General features: G+C 45.6%; 2 protein-coding genes and 2 pseudogenes across 2 annotated transcripts; 1 reads left to right on the forward strand and 3 right to left on the reverse strand.

Annotated features, from left to right (window-relative positions):
* Positions 1–16,919: 16,919 nt before the first annotated feature.
* On the forward strand, positions 16,920–17,306 carry LOC137363315 (histone H2AX-like; annotated as a pseudogene).
* Positions 17,307–18,028: 722 nt separating this feature from the next.
* LOC137363316 (histone H3-like) lies at positions 18,029–18,439 on the reverse strand. Its single transcript, XM_068027191.1, has one exon. The coding sequence runs from the start codon at positions 18,437–18,439 to the stop codon at positions 18,029–18,031; it is 411 nt and encodes a 136-aa protein (XP_067883292.1).
* Positions 18,440–19,144: 705 nt separating this feature from the next.
* On the reverse strand, positions 19,145–19,456 carry LOC137363311 (histone H4-like). The gene has a single exon (XM_068027188.1). It carries the CDS (start codon positions 19,454–19,456, stop codon positions 19,145–19,147), a length of 312 nt encoding a protein of 103 aa, XP_067883289.1.
* A 789-nt stretch (positions 19,457–20,245) lies between these two features.
* Positions 20,246–20,935, reverse strand: LOC137363308 (histone H1-like; annotated as a pseudogene).
* Between the last annotated feature and the right edge of the window lie 3,852 nt (positions 20,936–24,787).

Raw genomic sequence — 24,787 nt, forward strand, 5'->3', positions numbered from 1 at the left:
AACTCCATGTCTCTGCCCCACATCACTTTATACCTTTTGTTTGCAAAAATCTATCAATCTCAGATTTAAAAATTACCAAGTGTCTCAGCGTCAATTGCCATTTGTGGAAGATAGTTCTAAACTGATACCACACCTGGTGTGTTGATGTTTTTCTTCATTTCACTCCTGAATTGTTATAGACTATTTTTAGATTTTTAGACCATGCCCACTTGTTCCTGACTCTGCAACCATTGGGAATTGTTACTCTCTGTCCACCCTATCGGTTTCCCTTATTAGACTGAACGTTTTGATCAAATCACCCCATAACCTTCTAAATTTCAGGGATACAGAGTAAAGCTCCATTTACACTGTCCCATTAAACATCCCAAGGCAAGCACAGTGTGGGGTTTGACACAGAGTAAATTTCCATCTGCACTGTCGCATCAAACACTCCCAGGGCAGGGGCTGCATGAGTGGATACAGAGTAAACCTCGCTCTACGATGTCTGAAACAGACAGGGAGAGAGGTAGAAAGATAGAAATAGAGACACACAGACTGACTGGATGACTGAGAGAGAAAGAAGGATATTTAACATCGGACATATTAAGAGGAGGAGGCAATTTAACCCCTCGACCCTGTTCCAGCATTCAGTGAGATCAGGGCTGATCTGTGATCTAACTAACACCATATATCCCACCTTTGCCTCTTATCTCTTAATACCTTATGTTAACAAGAATCTACCAATCACAGATTTAAAAATTAGCAATTAAGCCAGCATGAATTCCTGTTTGCAGAAGAGAGTTGCAAAATTGCAAAGAAATCCAAAGGAATGATTGGGCAGGCTGGGGCTGTTTTCTTTGGAACAGAGGAGGCTGAAGGGAGATTGAATTGAGGTGTATAAAATTTTGAGGGGCCTCGATAGAGTGGATAGGAAGGACCTATTTCCATGAGCAGAGAGGTCCATAAGCGGGGCATAGATTTCAAAATGTGCACAGCAATATCATAAGGGTGTGATGGCTCCCACAGTGGAATAGATTGATAGATGTTAAAAATTGAGGATATTCCTTCTGGAGCTCTCCTGATGTTTCTCTCTCCATATCTATCTCTTATATGTCTCTGCATACAGCAGTGAAGGATTATATCAAATTAATATATCTCACATTCTCCCTTCCAATCCATCCCATCAATCTCTCTCTATCCAACCTTGTCCCTCTCTACTGCACTCTCTCTGTCTGCATGTCTAACCCTTACTTCCTCTGTCTCTCTCCTAGTGTCAGAGATAGCAGGAGGGAGAGATAGAGAGAGGAAGACAGAGAGAGAATGTTTGAGGAAATGTACTCTGTTCCTAAGCTGTGCTGAACCTGCGCTGGGAGTGTTTGATGGGCTACATTAATCGGCTGTGTACAGTCCTGTATCAGGCTGTGAAGAAGCAGAGCATGTTCAGTACACAACGGGTCAAAGGGACCGAGACACTCCTGTCTGCTACTAGGAAGAGAGACTGACCTTAACATCAAGGCAGCGTTTGACTTAGTGTGGCATCGAGGAGCCCGAGTAAAACTGAAGACAGCAGGAATCCGCTGGTTGGAGTCATACCGAGCACAAAGGAAGATGGTTGTGGTTGTTGGAGGTCAATCATTTCAGTCCCAGGACATCACTGCAGGTGTTCATCAGGGTAGTGTCCGAGGCCCAACCATCTTCAGCTGCTTCCTCAATGACCTGCCCTCCATCGTAAGGTCAGAAGTGGGGATATTCACTGTTGATTGCACAGTCTTCTGTTCCATTCGCACCTGCTCAGATAATGAAATCCCAGCAGGAAATGCAGGAAATACTGAGCAGGTCAGGCAGCATCTGTTGAGAGTGGAACAGAGTTAGTGATTCAGCTCGATGGTTTCCAGATTTCCAGCATCCACAGTATTTTGCCTCAGATAATGAAGCAATCCATAGCCACATGCACCAAGACCCGGACAACATTCAGGTTTGGGTCGACCAGTGAAAAGTAACATTCACGTCACACAAATGCCAGGCAATGACCATCTGCAACAAGAGAGATTCCATTAACCTCCCCTTGGCATTCAAAGCATTATCCCATTGCTGAATCCCCCAGCATCAACATCCTAGGGAAACATTGACATCAAACTTAACTGAACGGAACACATCAATAGTTTCTTCACCCAGTGGCTGGTGGGTGTCTGGAACTCAGACACAGGTAGAGGCAGAAACCTTCATCACATTTAAAACAATCTCTCGGATATGTACTTGAGGAATAACTTATCCATATTTTAACTGAGTCAGGAATACATCTCCTCCTCTGCACCTGCCCACTCGAGCAATCTCAGAGAAGGTACAGCAAGGTTAGATACAGAGGACAGCTCCGTTTAAACTTTCCCTGGAGTGTTGGATTAACCCGAGTCACTCACTGTGCCGGACTCAGCGTCAAGACTCACCTGCCTCAGTCACTGAGAAGCTCCTGTCTCACTTGCCTTAATGTCAGTGGATGCCGGGTTTGGAAGCAGGGCAGGCACACGGGATTAGGCCGACTACTCATGTGGAGGATAAGCATCAGTAATCCCTCAGAGCATCAGAACAGACCAGCGAGACTCAGAAAAGGAAACTTGTGTTGAATTTGAGAGTCTTGCATTGTGGAATGTTTTAGTATTTGGTGAGAATGTTGAGCAAGTGAAATTTTGCCCCAGTGGGATGAATAGATACTTTTTGACTTTATTACAACATTAAGGTACCGTGTGTACTGTAAATATGGACTAAATAACAATGTAACTCATCAATTTTCAGCTGAATACTATGACTACAGTTATACTTGCCATCCTGTGAGAATGTACAGAAGACACGATGGGATGAAGTCAAAGTGGACACTGTTGAATTTGCGAGCATGATCTTTGTGGGAACACAAGGGTTAAATACGTTAAAATATTAAATGGTCAATTCACTTGTACAAGTAAGCTCTCGACAGAAAATGGGTCTGGAATGTCCTATGTGCTGCATTCCAACGACAAGATATGAACAGTAAATGAACAAAGGACTGGAATGACAAGAAAGCAGAAAATGGAGAATAAAATGGAGTCATTTAATGACAAGAAATTAGGTCCGGGTGATGCTTGGAATGTAGAAGCAATTGCAATGTGCTTGTGGGGTGGTCCTGGCAGTATAGGAAATGATATTGATCACACACAGTGATTGATCATGCAGGGAAAGACCCTAACACTGAGCCCAGTGACATGGTGCACGAGGGGAGAGCGAGGGTCAGTCCTGGATATAAGGGGGTCCCTTTCCTTTATCTGACACTGCAGTCCAGATAGCCGGGCCAGCTATTGGAAGAAGATCCCTCCTGAACGACTGAATATCGATGAGTGGGACCTTGAGACAGACTGGAGGGGGGGATGAGCGCGACAGAGTGGGGGAGGAGCGCGGCAGAGAGGGGGCAGGAGCGCGAGAGAAGGGGGGAGAAAAGCGACAGAACGGGGGAGATACGCGACAGAAGGGGGAAGAAACGCGACAGAAGGGGGAAGAGCACGACAGAAGGGGGAGAAACGCAACAGAAGGGGAGAAAGGCGACAGAAGGGGGTGAGGAGCGCGACAGAGGGGGGAGAAACGCGACAGAAGGGGGAGGAGCGCGACAGAAGGTGGGAGGAGCGCGACAGAGGGGGGGAGAAACGCGACAGAGGGGGTAGAAACGCAACAGAACGGGGGAGAAACGCGACAGAAGGTGGGAGGAGCGCGACAGAAGGGGGAGGAGCGCTACAGAAGGGGGGAGAAACGCGACAGATGGGGGAGGAGCGCGACAGAAGGTGGGAGGAGCGCGACAGAAGGGGGAGAAATACGACAGAAGACGGAGAGAAACGTAACAGAAGGGGGAAGGAGCGCGACAGAGGGGGGGAGAAACGCGACAGAAGGGGGGAGAAACGCGACAGAAGGGGGAAGGAGCGCGACAGAGGGGGGTGAAACGCGACAGAAGGGGGGAGAAACGCGACAGAACGGGGAGAAACGATACAGAAGGGGGGAGGAGCGCGACAGAAGGGGGGAGAAAGGCGACAGAAGGGGAGGAGCGCGACAGAGGGGGGAGAAAGGCGACAGAAGGGGGGGGAGAAACGCGACAGAAGGGGGGAGGAGTGCGACAGAGGTGGGGGGAGAAACGCGACAGAAAGGGGGAGAATCGCGACTGAAGGCAAGAGGAGTGCGACATGGGGGTAGGAGCGCGACAGAGGGGGGGGGTGGAGCGCGACAGAGGGGATAAGAGCACGACAGAAGGGGGGAGGAGCGAGACAGAGAGAAGAGGAGCACGACAGAGGGGGGCGGAGCGCGACAGAGGGGGGAGGAGCGCTACAGAGGGGGAGGGGCGCGAAAGAGGGGGAGGAGCACGAAAGAGTGGGGAGGAGTGCGACTGATTGGGTCTGTTGTTGTAGTATTTCCACAGGGAGAGTCACTGAGTTGGTCTGTTATTATAGTATCTCCACAGGGAGAGTCACTGAGTGGGTCTGTTATTATAGTATCTCCACAGGGAGAGTCACTGAGTGGGTCCGTCATTATAGTATCTCCACAGGGAGAGTCACTGAGTGGGTCTGTTATTATAGTATCTCCACAGGGAGAGTCACTGAGTGGGTCTGTTATTATAGTATCTCCACAGGGAGAGTCACTGAGTGGGTCTGTTATGATAGTATCTCCACAGGGAGAGTCACTGAGTGGGTCTGTTATTATAGTATCTCCACAGGGAGAGTCACTGAGTGGGTCTGTTATGATAGTATCTCCACAGGGAGAGTCACTGAGTGGGTCTGTTATTATAGTATCTCCACAGGGAGAGTCACTGAGTTGGTCTGTTATTAAAGTATCTCCACAGGGAGCGTCACTGAGTGGGTCTGTTATTATAGTATCTCCACGGGGAGAGTCACTCAGTGGGTCTGTTATTATAGTATCTCCATAGGGAGCGTAACTGTCGGTCTGTTATTATACCATCTCCACAGGGAGTGTCACTGAGTTGATCTGTTATTATAGTATCTCCACGGGGAGAGTCACTCAGTGGGTCTGTTATTATAGTATCTCCATAGGGAGCGTAACTGTCGGTCTGTTATTATACCATCTCCACAGGGAGTGTCACTGAGTTGATCTGTTATTATAGTATCTCCACGGGGAGAGTCACTCAGTGGGTCTGTTATTAAAGTATCTCCACAGGGAGCGTCACTGAGTTGGTCTGTTATTATAGTATCTCCACGGGGAGAGTCACTGAGTGGGTCTGTTATTATAGTATCTCCACAGGGAGAGTCACTGAGTGGGTCTATTGTTGTAGTGTCTCCACAGGGAGAGTCACTGAGTGGGTCTGTTATTGCAGAAACTCCACAGGGAGCGTCACTGAGTGCGTCTGTTATTATAGTATCTCCACAGGGAGAGTCACTGAGTGGGTCTGTTATTGCAGAAACTCCACAGGGAGAGTCACTGAGTGCGTCTGTTATTATAGTATCTCCACAGGGAGAGTCACTGAGTGCGTCTATTATTCTCGTATCTCCACGGGGAGAGTCACTGAGAGGGTCTGTTATTAATGTATCTCCACCGTGTGATCTCTCTTTCTCTTTCTCCCTATCCCTTTCTCTGCCTCTCGTTGTCTTTCTCTGTCTCTCCTTTTTCTCCCTCTCTCTGTCGCTGTTATTTTGTCTCAATACTTTACTCTGTTCTTCTCTCAGATCATCTCGTCCTCCGACTCTGTCTCCTTCTCTACCTCCCTATCTGTCGTTCTCTCGCTCTCTCGCTCTCTCTCTTTCCCTCTCTGTCTCTCTCTCGCTCCATGTCTCTATCTCTCTGTCTCCCTCTGTCTGTCTGTCTGTCTGTCTCTCTCTCTGCTTTTCCTTCTCTCACTTTGCCGCTGCCTCTCCCTCTCTCTCTTTCACATTTTCTGTCTCACCCACTCTCACATGCTCTCTCTCCCTCTGTCTCTCTCTATATCTCCCTCTTTCTCTTTCTCTGCCTCTGTCTGAGAATTGTTGCAGTGCTTAAGGACGCCATTCGGGCCATCTTGTCCGCACTGGTTTTCCGAGAGTGCAATTCTCTCAGTTCCATTAGCCCACCTTCTCTTCATAATCCTGCACATTCTTCCTTTTCAAATCACTGTCTAATTCCCTTTTGAATGCTTCAATTAAACTTGCCTCCACCATGTTCTCAGGCAGCGCATTCCAGACATTAACCACTCACTGCATGAAAAAGTTTTTCTCCATGTCACTTTTGCTTCTCTTACCAGATATTTTCTGTCTGTGTCATCTCGTTCTCGATCCTTTCACAAGTTGGAACAGCTTCTCCCTATTTACACTGTCCAGATCCCTCATGATTTTGAATACCTCTGTCAAATCACCTCTCAGCCTTCCCTTCTCCAAGGAAAACAGTCCTAACTTCTCCAATCTATCTTCATAACTGAAATTCCTCATCCCTGGAACCATTCTCGTGAATCTCTTCTGTGCTCAGTCCATGACTGTGCCTGTGCCTCACTCATAACATCTCTCCCTTTATCTCTCCTTGGACAGAAATGTTTTAAACCATTTCTTGGTTAATTTTGAACCTACAATTCTTGCCCTTGCTGGGAACGTCGCTGCAGTTTGAAAATATCAAACACTGATCAACACCCGCCCCCGAAACTTTCACACTAAACCCAAAATACAGGACTGGGCAGATAACGGGGATTGTTACTGAAGTTCTGTCAAAGTCCCCTCACACCCTGTCTCCCCTTTCCCCTGATTCTAAAGTTTGTCAATTATTGATAATATATTTTCAACGACAATAAATGTCACTGCAGTTTAAAAATATGAAACACTTTATACGTAGAGAGGGAGCTCCCTCCACTTTAGACGCAGAGAGGGAGCTCTCTCCACTTTATACATGGAGAGGGAGATCCATCCACTTTATACATAGAGAGGGCGCTCCCTCCACTTTATACATAGAGAGGGAACTCAGTCCACTTGATACATGGAGAGGGAGCTCCGTCCTGTTTATACGTTGAGGGCGAGCTCCCTCTAAGTTATACACCTGCCATGGTGGGATTGGAGCCTCTGTCCCATTTGGTTGGGCCTCTGCATTACTTGACCAGTGTTATTAGGGTATCCAGCCATGTATGATATAAAACGCATTTACTATCCTCAACTTGCAGCAATTGGAGTTCCTGGGAGGCAGCATCTCAGCTGTTAATGGTGTAAATCGATGTTAACTGTGCGGCTACACTCGGTATTATTTCTCACTGTGTGTGTTGCACATCCACCAGCTCTTTTCCAGCAATTTACTGATGGAATCTCCTCATTGTCTGCACTTTCATTCTTGCAGGAGCTGCATTATGTCTTGATTGGTATTGTTTTAAGTAACCCTGGCATTGTTACTGGATTATTCTGTGTATGGAATGCATTTGAAGGAGCCGTCTTGGTTAGGATCAGGAATCAGACCATCAGGAGCTTTTAACAGTTTCATGATGTGGATTTAACCAGTCCTGGAATATTTTTATGATTTTATTTTCAGTCATTGATAATGAGATAGCTCACGGTCTTATTGTTACAAGGGGACAGAACAATATCCTCCCTCGCCAATAACATGGCTCAGTCTAACTGGGATTTCAATGTATTTATTGGTTATCACTGTTATCAAATATTATTTCACTCTGTGTGTGTGTCTGACGCTGCTTCAGAAGTCTGGCTACTGAACTGAGTTTGCTGCTGACACTTTCACTTCTCCTTCTCTGCTTCACTGTGGACCTTCACTGTCACTGGACTACATTGTAAAATAGAAAGTATTGATGTGATGTTTTATTGGTTTTCACTCTATCAGTTGGTCTTTCCATTTATCTGTAGATTATCAGCTGCAGCGCTGATATTGGTTTTTCATTAATTAAACAATCCCACATTCTAACAGATTACTTTATAATTCCAGGAGAAGGAATTTCAATGATTGTGAGGTTTGTCTGGAAGAAGCTTTCGATCCTGTTTATTCCATGTATTGTAGATGAAGTGAAGAGTGTTGGTGAACAGGTGGAGACTTGGGTGTTCTGTAGATACATTAAATTATTCACAGAGGTTTCACCATTGAACAAACTGACTCTGAGAATAGAATCATTGAACCTGGGGCTGGTGAACAGAACACAGGTGCAGAACGTTCCGAATAAATCATATGCAAAAAGTAACATTTCGTACAAGTTTTCAGAGTGTGATTGCTCCAGAGAAAGAGGAAAGAAGAAAGGGAACAGAGAGAACGAAACCGACGGAAAGAGGTAAGCAGAAGTAAAGAGAATCAGAAAGAAGCAGCAGTGTGAATAATTCACTCTCATAAAGTGCTGGAATGTCCAGAACAATTAGTGAGAGAAACTTTGAGGTGAAGTTGTCTGTTGTCAGATTGTGTTCATTTTCCTGTTGGACTTGATCCTCTGTGTTGATTTCTCAACTGTTCTCCAACACCAATAACCTGAGGGATTATTGATTGAATGTATTAATTGAGTTGTATTCCTGGGATCTATAGATTAGATTTCCTCTAACACTCTGCTGCAGTTTCTCCCTGTGAATCTCAGCCTCTCCTCTCACTGCATTGAATCCTCAGTCTCCTCATCCATTGCTTCAGTTTATCCACTTTCCCAAACCATCTGCTCCAGTCTCCCCTCCTGCTCCAACATGTCCTTTCCCTGGAATTTAGAAGGTTATGGTTCGATTTGATGAATGTTTTGAAGATAATAAGGGAAACTGAACGGGTGGACAGAGAGTAACTATTCCCATTGGCTGAGGAGTCCGGAACATGGGGGCATATTCTAAACGTCTAACCGCAGTCTAAAAACCTTTCACGAGTGAAATGAAGAAATACTTCAACACACCAGGTGTGGTCTCAGTTTGGAACTTAGTATTTAAATCTGAGTTTGATAGATTTTTTTTAACCAAAGGTATTAAGGGGCAAAGATAGGGACATGGAGCTAGATCACACATCAGCCATGAGCTTATTGAATGGGAGAAGAGTGTTGTGGGGCCAAATGGCCTCCTCCTCCTCCTCTGTCAAATGACAAATATCCTGCTATCACTCTCTGTGTCTTGGTCTGTGTCTCTCTCTTTCTCTCTGTTTCTGTCTGTCTGTCTGTCCCTCTCTCTATTCTCTCAAACATCTGTGGAAGTCCACAAACATGAGTCAGCCATTTCAGGCTGGTTCTCGGTGGCCATTTTATGTCACCAGAACACTAGGACATTTATTCCAGAGACCGACTACTCACCAATGTAAGAGTAGTGCTCAAATTGTGACAGAGACAAATACATGGAGACACTTAGACACACTTTACTAGAAATCAAATAATCATTCCCTTGTGCCCAATAATTCTCCCTCCACTGTGATTAGGCTGGGTGGCCTGTAAATACTCAGTCTATTACTTTCTCCCTTGTTAATCAAGAGTACAACATATGCAGTCCTCCAGTCCTCTGGCAGCACGACTATAACCAGAGAGGATTGTAAAATGATGGTCAGAGCCTCTGACATTTCCTCTCTTGCACCTCTTAACAGTCTGAGCCTGGTGAATTATCAGCTTTCAAAGATGCTAAACCCCTGAATATTTCCTCTCTCCCTATTATCCAATTCAATGCTTCAAACCCCCCCCCCCTCAATGACTACAATGTCTGTGTCGTCCCCACTTTTGTGAAGACAATCATGATGTATTCATTAAGAACCATGCCCGCATCTTCCACCTCCATGATTAGGAAAAAGGAGGAGAGACGATATAAAGTAAAGGATAGAATTCTAAAGGAGGTGCAGGAACAGACACATCTGTGCACCAATCACTGAAGGTGGCAGGGCAGGTTCAGAAAGTGGTTAAACGGCATAAGGGGTCCTGAGATTATAAATAGAGGCATTGAATACAAAAACAAGGAAAATATGACCTTTGTAAAACGCTGGTTTGCCTTCAACTGGAGCATTGTCCAATTCCGGACACCGTACTTTAAGAAGAATGTGGGGTCATTAGAGAGGGTGCAGAAAAGATTCACAAGAATGGTTCCAGAGATGAGGGACTTCAGTTACGTGGAGACACTGGAGAATTTGGGGTTGTTCTCCGTGTTGCTCTCTGTCTTCCCCTCTCTATCTCTCCCTCCTGCTATCTCTGTCGCTAAGAGGGAGACAAAGGGAGAAAGGCTTAGATATGCAGGCAGAGAGAGGGCTGGCGAGGGGGACAAATTTGGAGAAAGAGAGAGATTGTTGGGGTGGATTGAAAGGGAGAATGTAAGATATATTCATTTGCTGTAATCCTTCACTGCTGTGTACGCAAACAGAGAAAGATAGGTATGTCGAGTGAAATATTGGTAGAGTGGGAGCAATGTGGATGACGTTGGGGCCCAGGCGGCCAGTTTTGATGTTCAGGAAGGAAACTCTCAATTGTAAACATCCAGCAAGGTATTCCACCATGGAAGCCATCTCACCCTCATGATATTGGTGGGGAAATCATGTAATCGATGCCCATGGTTATTGACCCCCTCTGTTAAGGGAAATGGGTCCTTCCTAGCCACTCGATCGAGGCCCGTCATTATTTTATGCACTTCAATTAAATCTTCCCTTTAACCTTCCATGTTACAAAGAAAATAATTCCAGCCTATCCAATCTTTACTCATAGTTGAAATTCTCCATTCCTGACAACATCCTCTGTAAATCTCCTCTGTTCGCTCTCTCGTGTGATCACATCCTTCCTGTAATGTGGTGGCCAGAACTGTACACAGTACTCTTGCTGTGGTCTATACAGTTTTAACATAACCTCCCTGCGCTTATATTCTCTACATCGGCCAATAAAGGAAAGTATTCTGTAAGCCTTCTTAACCACCTTATCGACCAGACGTTTACCCTCAGGAATCAGTGAACAGACACTATAAGGCCCCTCTGTTCACAGTCTGAGATATTGTTCAGTTAGAATGAAATAGCAAATTAAAAGATAATAATTTGATGTAATCCTTCACCGCAGTATGCACAGACATTCGAGCAAGAGGCATGGAGCGTGAAACATCGGGGTAGGGTGAAAAAACTAGATGGAGATCGTAACAAATTGGAAAGGAGCTTTCGGGACATAAAGAGAGGTAATCTCTGGTGAACTCTCTGGCTGGTAATCTCTCTCCATCTCAATCTCTCTCTTCCCATCTCTTCTGCTCTCTGGAACCCGATTTCTTCTCTCTGTTACTCACATTCCTAATCTATCTCTCCCTTTTCTATCTCTATCTCCCTCTGCACACGATCTCAATCTCTCCCTCTTGCTCTCAGGATGGGAAGAGTGAGAAAGAGAGGCAGTGAAAGGGTGTTGCAGGCACTGAGAGATGAGGAGAAAGAGACCGAGGAACAGTGACTCTGGCATTGGGAGATGGATCTTTACTCTGTATCTAACCACGTGCGTACCTGCCCTGTGAGTATTCAATGGGGACAGTCTCGGATGGGGGGAACTGTCTAAAAATCAAAAATTAGTCGAAATCCCTTTCAAAGATGAAATTTAGAAACACTTCGACATACAGAGGGTGGTAGAAGTTTCGAACTTTCTTCCACAAATGACCCCTCCCTATCTCTGCAATCTCCTCCAGCTCCGCAATGCACCAATATCTGTGATCCTCGAATTCTGGTCTCTTGACCATCCCCAATATGAATCGTCCCACCTTTGGTGGCCGTGCCTTCAAGCTGCCAAGAACTGAACTCAGGAATTCCTTTCCTAAACCTCTCTGTCTCACTAACTCTCTTTTTTCTTTGAAGACGCTCCCTCAAACCAACCTCTTTGACCAAGTTTTTGTTAGTCTAGTGTAATATCTCCTTAAGTGACTCGGTGTCAACTTTTTATTTGCCTTATTTATTTGTTGGATGTCTGCGTTACTGGCCAGGCCAGCATTTATTACGCATCCCTAATTGCCCTTGAGAAGGTGGTGTTGAGCCTCCTTCTTGAATAGCTGCAGTCCACGTGGGGTAGGTACACCCACAGTGCTGTTAGGAAGGGAGATCCAGGATTTTGACCCAGTAACAGTGAAGGAATGGCGATATAGTTTCAAGTTAGGATGGTGTGTGACTTTAGATGTTGTGTGCGTACAGTATTTTCAGTGGGCAGTCCATTTACATTTTTAATTATTTATTTTTATCACATGGCTAGATGTAAAGTTACTCCTGCAATCTGCCTGCCTCCCCGTATCTCCTCACTCTTTCTGCCCGTCTCTCCCTCCTTCTCTAAATCCACTGCTTTACTCTGTACCTCCCTGCTCTTATATACTTTAACAGCATTGTTGGGAATGTCACTGCAGTTTGAAAATATGAAACAGTGATCCAACATTCACCCCTAAAACAATCATACCAACCTCCAAAAATAGGACTGGGCAGATCATGAGGATTGTTAATCATTGTTACAACTTGTCTCTCCCTCTCATGTCTGTTGCTTCCCATCTTTCTCTCTCTCTCTCTCTCCCTCGCCCTCTCCCTCTCTCTCTGCCTCTTGCCATGACTCTGTCTCGAACACCATCTCTCTCTCCTTGGCCAGAAATGTTTTTTATCCATTTCTTGTTTAATTGTGAACCTGTAAATCTTGCCCTTGCTGGGAACGTCACTGCAGTTTGAAAATATCAAACACTGATCAGCACTCGCCCCCTAAACTCTCACACTAAACCCCCAATACAGGACTGTGCAGATAATGGGGATTGTTACTGAGGTTTTGTCAAGATCCCCTCACACACTGTATCCCCTTTCCCCTGCTTCTAGTGTTTGTCATTGTTTAATAATATTTTTTGCAATTATATTAAATGTCATTTCAGTTTGAAAATATCAATCACTCATCAAACACTTGCCCCCAAAACACATACACTAAACCCCTGATCATTCCTTTCAAAATTAGTTCCTGCACACTGCCAGTTTAACTTATTCATTCTATCTTTTTTCAACGTTATTAGATGTAAAGTTTTTCCAATAATCTCGCCCTCCCTCTCTCTATCTGTCTGTCTGTATCTCTCTCTCTGTCTCTGTTTCTCCCTCTGTTTGTCTCTCTCCCTCTCTCCCTCTCTCTCTCTCGCTTTCTCCCTCTGCATCTGTCTCTCTCCCTCTGTATCTGTCTCCCTCGCTTTCTCCCTGTCTCCCTCCCTCTGCATCTGACTGCCTCCCTTTCTGTCTCTCTCCCTCTGTCTCTGTTTATCCTTTTTTCTCCATCATTTAATACAGACACAGTACTCATAACTTACATATACTGAATGGGTCCAACATGCATACACAGTACGGATGCTGGCTGAGACAGAATTAATCTCACACTTGCACAATCCCCCAGAGGCAGATACATAAGGAATTAATTGCAAACACACATTCTGTGCTAGAGACTATCAAATTCAGAATGAACCTACATTGACACACAGGACCAGGGATTTAAAGATACAGAATGTGGCCCACAATCATGTCAAGTAAGAGAAGAGCTTAAGAACATAACAGATATGACCAAGTGTAGGCCATTTGGCCTCTCCACCCTACCCTGCCATTTAATATGATCATGGCAGATCTGATTGTGCTTAACTTCACTTTCCTGGCTGTCCCAATAACCCTTTACTGCTTTGTAGATCAAATGTCTATCTGTCTGTCTATCTATCTATCTATCTATCTATCTATCTATCTATCTATCTATCTATCTATCTATCTATCTATCTGTCTATCTGTCTGTCTGTCTGTCAGTCTGTTTGTCTGTCTATCCATCTATCTATCTGTCTGTCTGTCTGTCTATCTATCTATCTATCTATCTATCTATCTATCTATCTAACTATCTATCTGTCACAGCCAGATACGGGCAACTATATAATGCATCCCACATTCACTTACATGACGTGAAACAGATGGACACAGTACAAATCTGATTCACATAGAGTAGGAGTGCCTAAAAAACACTGAGTCCACAATGCCATTCAATAATATTTCTTAACAGGTACAGAATGAATGCCACACTCACAAACTCTACCAGTCACAGAAAAACACAGAATAAGCAACACATTCACAAACAATACCAGAGACACAGAGATATTGAATGAATCACATTCTCACTGTCAGTTGCGGAGACGGATGAAAAATGAATTAATCCACACTCACATTCAGTTTGAGAGACTGATGGATACAGAAGTATATTCACACTCAGAGGCAGTACCAGAAACTGACATACACCACATTAATCCCACCTCATACAGAGTACCAGAGGCTGACATGATGAACTGGAACCAGACATAGTCACATAACAGAAAATAAATGTTACAGAATAATGTACTCATTTACATACGTTAAACTCACATAGTGATGTTGGTATAGTGCTGAGAATATCTGCTTTCCAAGCAGTTGACATGAGTTCCGTACTGCAGGTCAGACCTCAATTCTGGTATCATGCAGCTTCATTTTATAACTTAAAAATGATCAATGTGATTTCCAAATTAAAACTTACAAAAGACTCTCATCATCCATGTGCATCTCCCACAATGCTGAACTTCAATTTTCTTTCAATGAAATTTATGTTAAAGAAGACATGTCCTTTAAACTAATAAATGAGTTCACAGTCAGAAACAAGAGTGTGCAGATCTTTGTTAAATAATAATAAAAAGGGAGATAGGTAAAGTTCAGTTCACAAACGGTGCTCTGGGTAAAGATTGAACCCACACTCAGATAACAGAGAATGAAATAATATAAGGTAAACTCACATTCACAGACCAGGAACTGACGGGGACAGAGTGCAAGCTAAACACAGACAAAATACAAAAAAAAAACAGTTTTAAAACTGAACAAGTCAATGCAATTTATAAAATGATTCTCATCATCCATGGACGTCTCCCGGAAATTTATCTTCTTTTTTTTGAATAACTATAGATTTGAAATAGCCTTTAAACTGATCAGTTTTCAGTCTGAAACTAATAGTAAACATAAAGTTATTTACAGCACAGAACGAGGCTATTTGGCCCATCGAGTCCATGACAGCTCTCCACAGTGCAATCCAGTCACACTCACTCTACCGCTCGATCCCTGTAGCTCTGCAAGTTTAATTCCTTCAAATGCTGTGTCAATAATCTCTTGAAGTAATTGATTGTCTCCAGTACAGCACCCTTGTGGGAAGTGAGTTCCAGATCATCACCACTCACTCAGTGTTCGCCCGAAATCTCCTGCCCAAAATCCTCAATTTCTGTCACTATGTCCTTGTACAATGAGCTAATGGGAACTGTTTATCCGTGTCTCACTTGTCATGATGTTTCACACTTGTTGCAAATCTCCCTTCGGTCAGCTCGTCCACTGATCTTGCCTGTCACCGATCCACTAATATCCCTGACTTTCTGACTCCCTCTGCTACTGTCTCTTCAACTGTTTCAATGTTGTTGATTCAATGGAGAACAAACCCGTCTCTACTGACTTCACACATTCTGATAAATCTCCTCTGTTCCTTCCAATGAGCAGAACTGGACGCAATACTCCACTACAACACCGTCACTGTGTTTATTTTACACATCCGTATGTCTTGTTTAGAAAGAACCAGCGCACTCGAATGGAACACGAAGACGATGCTCTTATTTTAAACATTCAGAAACAAGGAGTATGGAATTCAAACCCAAGCATGCAGAGTGCAACAGATTAGCAGTTCATCGTTTTAATCACTCGGCCACCTTGTCTTCTGTGAGTAAGCTGAAGTGCGGAGGAATGATCCGTGCAGAATGAAAAAGGTGACGGGCTGGTGCCAACAGAACTGAAACAGTTGAAGAGACAGCAACAGAGGGAGTGAGAAAGTCAGGGATATCGGTGGATAGGTGACAGGCAAGAGCAATGGATGAGCTGACTGCGGCGAAATATTGTGGCTTCGCCGAGCACTAAATTTGATTGCGTATCTAAAGTAAGCAATCAGATAAATACAGAATCTCTAGAATTGACTTCATTGTAAACCAGCCAATTACGAACATGGTTTTCACCCATCCTTCATTAACATAGATCTCTGGGGATGTGTATCAAATGCGAGTTCCGACCTTTAAGAGCCACCGACAACGTCTCTCAAAAAGCTACAACACTATCTCTATAATATCAATTTGTTTTGATATTTTTAGCAAGTATTTTCTAACTGCCTTTGTGATCTCTGTTTTAATCCCACAGATTCTGGTTAATACAGTTTCACTGCCCGTGCGATCTTCCTGTCTCTACTTAATAATGTCCCGATCATTAATTACTGACCATTTGTGAGCTTTGTTCACGGACGCGTTCATATTCGGCCCCTTTGCTGTATTTCGATAATAAAATCTGATTTAACGCACAGGCATCATTTCTCAGTCGCTCATCTCCCGAGATCAAGTTTGTCCTCAATAAGTAATCAGCACATTATCTAGAAACCCCGGTGGTGTGGGAACCCTCAGTCTCACTCTTTGACACCTGACACTAAGATTATACACTCCGCTGTTGTCTCTCACCAATAGGGATCAATCTATAATCAGTGATGTGGTATCATTAGGAACATTGAGCTGAAATGTTTACAGAATGCTGTGAAAGAGGCTTTCTGTCCGCTGGTTATAGAATGTTTCAAAAGGAATAGAGAGTAAACCCGAATAGATGGCAGACTGTGAAAGCGAATCTGGAAATTGTTACCACATGTGGAATAATACAATATAAAAAAGATTTTAAAATATTTGCGGTAAAACCAATTTACCTATAAATGTGATGATCTATATTGAAGCCGCTCTGTGTTTTACAAATATATTGGCGGGCTTTTCAAATTTGAGAAATCGTATGCAGTCTGACAATTTCGCGCCATTATTTTCCGCCCTCATCTCCTTGGCGTCTCCGGATTGGTGAATTCAGCAGCTCTCTGATTGGTCACATGAAGAGTACAATGACACCCAGTGCAGAGTGACCAATCACCGGTGCCCCCGACTCCATTCCTCCCGAAGGTATAAATGGGAATATTGTGGGCGGTTCTCAGCATTCTTCCTGAAAGTGTTTGTCAGATTGTGGTAATGTCTGGAAGAGGGAAGACCGGTGGTAAAGCTCGGTCCAAGGCCAAGTCTCGCTCCTCCCGAGCTGGACTGCAGTTCCCGGTTGGCCGTGTTCACAGGTTCCTTAAAAAGGGGAACTATGCTGAGCGTGTGGGTGCCGGAGCCCCGGTCCAGCTGGCCGCTGTGCTCGAGTATCTGACAGCTGAAATCCTCGAGCTGGCCGGCAACGCGGCCCGGGACAACTAGAAGACCCGCATCATCGCCAGACACCTCCAGCTGGCAGTGTGCAACGACGAGCTCAACAGGCTGCTAGGAGGGGTGACCATCGCTCAGGGCGGGGTGCTGCCTAATATCCAGGCTGTGCTGCTGCCCAATAAAACCAGCGCTCCGAGCACCAAGAACAAGTGAAGCGGCTTGACTTAAATCTGCGAACCCAAAGGCTCTTTTCAGAGCCACCCACTTTATCTGTGAAAGGGTTGCTTGCTGTCTGAGAGGCGGCAATTTTATAATGCTAGCGCTGCTTTGTATTGGCACAGAGAGAGGCCACTTGGCCCATCGTGTCGGCGGAAATGCGACCCACCTATACTAATCCCACCTTCCAGCATTCAGTCCGTCGCCCTGCAGATTACAGCACTTGAGATGCATATCCAGATTCCTTTTGTATGAGTTGAGGATCTCTGCCTCAACTACCCTTTCAGACAGTGAGTTCCAGACTCCCACCACCCTCTAGGTGAAAATAGAATCCTCGTTTTCCCTCTAATTTTTCTACCAATCACTTTAAGCATATGTCGCACAGTCACTGACCTCTCTGCGAAGACTCTTCACCTCCACTCTCTCCAGACCCGCCAAAATGTTGACATTTCAATCAGATCTCCCCTCAGCCTTCTCAGTACTGGATTCGGTAATTTAACTGCTCGCCTCTTGTGATAGTTGTCAGAGATTTTAGCAATTCTACCGTTGATACAAACGAAAGCTTTGACACAATGATCGGCCCTCTAATAACATGATCTGCTCTAGACCACATTTCTCTGACAACAGGTGATCGCAGCTCTTTGTTTTGCCGATTTGGTGGCTCTTTAAAGAGCCGTTCTGTTATTTGATGCCAAACTCAGTTTCGCGGCAGGATGAGTTTAGGCGCGCTCTCCGCCGATACGGCGGGCCAGCAGGATGTCTTTGGGCCTGATGGTGACTCGCTTGGCGTGGATGGCGCACAGGTTGGTGTCCTCAAAGAGCCCCACCAGGTAAGCCTCGCTGGCCTCCTGCAGGGCCATGATGGCCGAGCTCTGGAAGCGCAGGTCTGCCTTGAAGTCCTGCGCGATCTCCCGCACCAGGCGCTGGAAGGGCAGTTTGCGGATGAGCAGCTCAGTGGATTTCTGGTAGCGGCGGATCTCCCGCAGAGCCACAGTGCCGGGTCTGTAACGGTGAGGCTTCTTCACTCCGCCCGTGGCTGGAGCGCTCTTGCGGGCCGCTTTGGTAGCCAGCTTCTTGCGGAGAGCTTTCCTTCCGGTCGATTTGCGCGCTGTCTGCTTGATTCTGGCCATTCTGGTAGAAGATCTGGAACAAAGACCCTGTAAATGTTGAGGCTGCTCAGGGACAGTCTATTTAAGATAGTAGAGGGACTGCCCTAGTGTTGTGATTGGATGCAGCCGCATCCATCAGTCAAGTTTGAAACCAGCTCCGGGAAGTAAAATGGCGGCGGGAAATGCTGTGCACTGATTGGTTGATCTGTAACTGAAACTGAAATTTTATCAATTTCAAAAAGCCCGCCAATTTCCGATGAGCAAACAAGGCAAAGATTAAAAAACACATAATCTGGCGGGAACAATTATAAAATCTCACTCCTTGTAGCTTTATTTCTTTCGTACAAAGATTCCCCCTCTGTGTCTTGCAACACAGTTTGAACAGTGGTCTCTGGCAGGAATAAAGCGCCAGTCATTACTTACTATAACGGCAGTAAATTCCGCTTCGTGCAGGCAGTTCAGACCTTCACGTATAAATTAACAAATGCAACCGTTTAATTCATGACGTGTTCGATAAATAATGAAGAGAAAAAGACAGTGAAAGTTCTGTGATATGTAAATTTACTGAGAGAATGAAATGATGTACAAAAGCAGTTGTTAATAAAGATAAACAATATTCAGATAACTTGATCTTATTAATTCAAGTTGCCATGTCACTGCTCTCTCTGTGAGTCTTTGGGTGGCTCTTAGAAGAGCCTTTGTGTTTGGTAGAAAGGGTGGATTTGTTCAGCCGCCGAATCCACAGAGAGTGCGGCCCTGGCGTTTCAGAACGTATACCACATCCATGGCGGTGACCGTCTTGCGCTTGGCGTGTTCAGTGTAGGTGACCGCATCTCTGATCACATTCTCCAGGAAAACCTTCAGCACCCCGCGGGTCTCCTCATAGATCAAACCCGAGATGCGCTTCACTCCACCACGGCGAGCCAAGCGGCGGATTGCTGGCTTGGTGATGCCCTGGATGTTATCACGAAGCACTTTGCGGTGCCGCTTTGCTCCGCCTTTGCCCAGTCCTTTGCCTCCTTTACCTCTTCCAGACATGATGCTTCTTCACTCAAAGCACTGCTGAATGAGAAACGAGCTGTTTCTGCTGCCTTTTTTATACAGCCCGCCCAGACCTGACTGAGAAAGGGACAGAGAGTGAGATGCGGGGCGGAGAGGAAACTGAGTAACAGACAGAGCAGAGAAATGATTTTCATCCTCCAGCTCCGCCTCCCACTTGCTGGAACCGCCAATTCAAAAAAAAAATCTCAACAACAGAGCTTTGCACAAAACTTCCAGACTCGGCCTTTCTAGTCAAAGATAACAGAAATCCGGAGTTTTTAAATAAGGATTTATAACAATTAAAAGTTGATCATATATCCGCCTAAGTACAGTGCTTCCGATCACAAGTCAACCCGTTTCCACACACCTCCCCTCCCAGACGGATTGAGACGTTTACTAACAACTTATCCCAGCTGAATTAGAGAAACTCATGTATTGGGGTTTGAGTTGTGATTCGGGTTTCTCGCCAGTATTCATGTGTTAGACCCTCTCACTCTGAATTACTGAAACGAGCATGAACTGAGACTGTACCGAACAGATCCCCAGTTACAGTGAGGCCGGGACATCCCTCTGTTTTGTTACAGAGAGTGGGGGAAGGGCTGAGTGTCGTGTATGTCAACGAGTCACCAGGGATCCTGCATTTACTTCCCATCATTTCTATGTGAAATGTGCACACGGCGGCGGGACAGGGATCATGTGATAGGGGGATCAGCTCTTTCCTGAGAGATGTGGGTGGCTCTGAAAAGAGCCTTTGGGTTCAGATGTCTACAAGTTTCCCGTGCAGTTTCACTTCTTTCCAGGGGCTGCTTTCTGAGCCTTTGCTGCTTTCGGCTTGGTCTTGCCCCTTGATGATTGAACTTTCTTGAGCGCCTTTCCGCCCGTGGCACTCTTGGGTTTTTTGGCCTTCTTCGCAGGAGACTTTTTCGGAAGTGCTGCTTTCTTCCCTGGGGATTTCTTTGGCGTTGCCGCCTTCTTGCTGGTCACTTTCTTGCCTGCATCTTTCTTCGCTGCCGATTTCTTGGCTGCTCGTTTCTAGACTGGTAATTTCTTGCCTGCTGATTTCTTTGCTGTCACTTTCTTGCCAGCTGTTTGCTTTTCGAAAGGTTTTTTGGCTGCTCGTGACTTCACTTTCTTTCCCACATTTCCCTTGGTTCCCTGCTTAGGGATTTTGAAGGAGCCGGATGCGCCCGTACCGCTGCTGTGCACCAGGGAGCCTTTGTTCACATTCCTCCTGATACTTTGCTTGATTTGGGTTCTGAATTTCCCCACATCCACACCGCTCCTACACAGAGCCTTCCTTATGGCGGGCAGTGAGGTCCCCCTGCGATCGGTGCAATCCGCCACAATCTTGAGGATCTGCTCGCTCAACGTGGGACCAGCTGACTTGTTCCGGGGAGCCGCTTTCTTCTTCTTCGGAGTCTTGACTTGAGCGGCGGCGGCTGGAAGAGCCGTTTCGGCGGCTGCTGTATCGGTCATGTCCGGGACTCTGCACAAATTCTCTCTGTCAGTCAGAACTGGGTCAGAAATGAAGCCGGTGTTGGCGGCACTGAGCAACTTAAAGGCAGTGAGCGGACGGGGATGGAGACAACCTGCTGTCAACTCCCGGCTCCTGCTGCCTCTCTGTTTTTCTCTCTGGTCCTAAACTCTCCAATACCACTGAAATTCGGGTACTGCAGAGTCCCAGACTAGATCCTTCCTGTCTCTGACATGACAATGCTTGCTGTCCAACAGTTTGCACTTGAAGTAAAGACTCCATTTTTGACTGAAATTCGTTTTATTGCTGCACTGATGGCGCTCTCTCCCCCGAAAACTGACATGTTCTCCACTTTTTGACTGAAATCTTGAAATGAACAAAGAAACTACACTGAATTCCCACTTTGGGGATGAGAAGGGGAGCAATGTGCTTCTTTGACTGCAAAATCTTGTTACTTGACACAAGAGGGACTCGGAAATCCGGCGATGAGACCGGTCCCACAAATACAGTGACATTAGACTAACCCGCCAGCACCTTTAATACACTCTCTCTTACACAATATTCACATCTACACATTCTCATGTCGAACTGTTCGCTAAATGTAGAGTTCCCAGGACAGGTTTTGAGCTCTCTGCTGAGGTAAATAGACCCCTCAGCTCCACTCTATCCAGGCCCTTCAACATTTTATACATTTCAATCAGATCTCCCGTCAGCCTTCTCTGTTCCAAGGAGAACAACCACAGTCTATCCAATCTTTCCTCAGAGCTGCATTTTTAAGTCCCGGCAACATCCTGTTAAATGTCCTCTGTATCCTCTCTTTGCAGTTACTGTAATGAGGTGACCAGAACGGCACACAGAACTCAAGTTCTGGCGTAACCAATGATGAGAAAGTTCCAGCATACCCTTCCTCCTCTTATATTCTGTACCTCGGCTAATAAAGGAATGGATTCCATATGTCTTCTTAACCATATTTTCACCCTGCCCTGTTACCTTCAGGGATCCGTGGACATTTACTCCAAGGTCCCTCACCTCCTCTGCACCTCTCAGTATTTTCTCATTAATCGTGTATTCCTTTGCATTGTTTGACCTCCCCAAGTGCATCACGTCACACTTCTTCGGGTTGAATTCTATGCACCACTTTTCTGCCCTTCTGACCAGACCATAAACATCTTCCTCCAGTCCACAGCACTCCTCCTCTCTATCTACCACACGGCCAATATTGGTGTCGTCTGTAAACATCCTGATCGTGTCCCTCAACATTTATGTCCAACTTGTTCATATCGATCATCAAAAAAACAGGGGACCCATTACTGAGCCCTGGGGGAAACAACTGGAAACAGCCCTCCAGTCTCAAAAGCAACCGTCAACAATTACTCTTTGTTCCTGCCACTGAGGCAATTTTCCATCCACCTTGCTGCATTTCCCTGGATCACATGAAATTTAATTTTATAAAGAGTCTGTATTTTGGGACCCTGTCAAGAGCCTTGCTAAAATTCATGTGGAATCCATCAACAGTACCACCCTCAGCTAACATCCTTTTTAAAATTCAATTCAGTTGGTATGTGCCTTTCTAAGTGACAGTTTATCTTGTCTCTCAGAATAGATTTCAATAATTTACCCACTACTGAGGTTAGACTGAGTGGCCTGTAATTATTGAGCTGTCGACTGAAATGTAAGATTCGTTTTATCTCGAAAGATCCGCCTGGGGAAACAGACGTTACAATCTCATCTCTCACTGATATGGTGCCAGAGGAAGACACATTATTAATCTCAAAGTCCGGGAATATGTCAGAGAGTGAGGCATACAATGTCCCAAATGTAACTTTCTCTGCCCTGTTGAACTCTCTGTAATCTTTCAGCTCAAACCCTTCGCTATGACTCTCAGTGACAGACAGTTACAATCTGCTTAAATTGATCTCTGACTGTAACTGTCAGATATTAACTCCTGCCCTTTTCCTGCAAACACATCGACTCCCTCGGAGGATCAGTTTGAGAAATCGAGCTAATGAACAGCAAACATAGTGCAGAGAATGATCTCAAGTTGAGCTTGGTAAAGGTTTCATCTCCCAGCTGGAAACTTTATCTAATCTTGCCCACAGTCCCGGTTCCATTGCTCAAAATCAGATAAAACTGAACTGGAGAAAGTTCCGATTGATTTTTGTTTTTCAAACTATTGCCGAATGCAGCGCATGCGCGGTACAGCACCTCCCCCACCAGTGATTGTGAATGAGCGAATGTACGCATGCGTGCTCCCCTCCGCCAGCAAATCTGTTGAACGCCATTTACTCAGTGAGCGGAAAGAGTTTGTTTTTAACAGAGGGAATGGAGATATTACGGCCTCGGGGTAAGGCAGCAAACTGCAATCTGCTTCCAGCAGCACATTGCTTTAGGACCCTGTCCGCAGTCTGGATCAGAGATCGCCATTGACTCCGGGGCAAGTTCAGGGGGCGTCGCGGGCTGTTTGTGAGAGGCAATGTGGAGGATGAACTGATCCCGCAACATGGAGTGAGCGGAGGAATGCAGAGGCCTTTCTCGGCCTGTGTGTGAACTAGATAAGTGAGACAGAACGTGAATAAGCTGCTGTTGAAAATCTTTGCTGTTTCTCGCCTCAGTTCTGTAATACATGTTCGTGGTTTAACTCCTGTTTCACGCTGTTTACTGAGAGTGTTGCGACAGGTTTGCGGCTGCCTGCAATGAATTTGGCCTAACCATCAGCCTGAAGAAAACAAACATCATTGGCAGGATGTCAGAAATGCTCCATCCATCAATATTGGCGACCACGCTCTGGAAGTGGTTCAAGAGTTCACCGACCTAGGCTCAACTATCACCAGTAACCTGTCTCTAGATGCAGAAATCAACAAGCGCATGGGAAAGGCTTCCATTGCTATGTCCAGACTGGCCAAGAGAGTGTGGGAAAATGGCGCACTGACACGGAACACAAAAGTCCGAGTGTATCAGGCCTGTGTCCTCAGTACCTTGCTCTATGGCAGCGAGGCCTGGACAACGTATGTCAGTCAAGAGCGACGTCTCAATTCATTCCATCTTCGCTGCCTCCAGAGAATACTTGGCATCAGGTGGCAGGACCATATCTGCAACACAGAAGTCCTCGAGGCAGCCAACATCCCCAGCTTGTACACACTAATGAGTCAGCGGCGCATGAGATGGCTTGGCCATGTGAGCCACATGGAAGATGGCAGGATCCCCAAAGATACATTGTGCAGCGAGCTCACCACTGGTATCAGACCCACCGGCCGTCCATGTCTCCGCTATAAAGACGTCTGCAAACGCGACATGAAATCGTGTGACATTGATCACAAGTCGTGGGAGTCAGTTGCCAGCATTCGCCAGAGCTGGCGGGCAGCCATGAAGACGGGGCTAAAATGTGGTGAGTCGAAGAGACATAGTAGTTGGCAGGAAAAAAAGACCGAGGCGCAAGGGGCGAGCCAACTGTGCAACAGCCCCGAGAAACATATTTCTCTGCAGCACCTGTGGAAAAGCCTGTCACTCTAGAATTGGCCTTTATCGCCACTCCAGGCGCTGCTTCACAAACCACTGACCACCTCCAGGCGCGTATCCATTGTCTCTCGAGATAAGGAGGCCCAAAAGATACAGTGAATAGTGGAATCAAGATCTCGGGCGCACAGTTTCAGAATAAGGCATCTCCCATTTTAGACGGAGTGAAGGAGGAATTTCTTCTCTCAAAGCGTCATTATTCTTTGGAATTCTCTACCTCAGAGAGCAGCAGAGGCTGAGTTGTTAAATATATTCAAGGATGAGTTAAACTTTTGATCTCCATGGGAGTAATGTGTTCTGGGAGCAGGCAGGATAATGGAGCTGAATCCACGATCAGATCA

The sequence above is a fragment of the Heterodontus francisci genome, unplaced genomic scaffold (genome assembly GCF_036365525.1).
Source record: "Heterodontus francisci isolate sHetFra1 unplaced genomic scaffold, sHetFra1.hap1 HAP1_SCAFFOLD_782, whole genome shotgun sequence".
NCBI lineage: Eukaryota > Metazoa > Chordata > Chondrichthyes > Heterodontiformes > Heterodontidae > Heterodontus > Heterodontus francisci.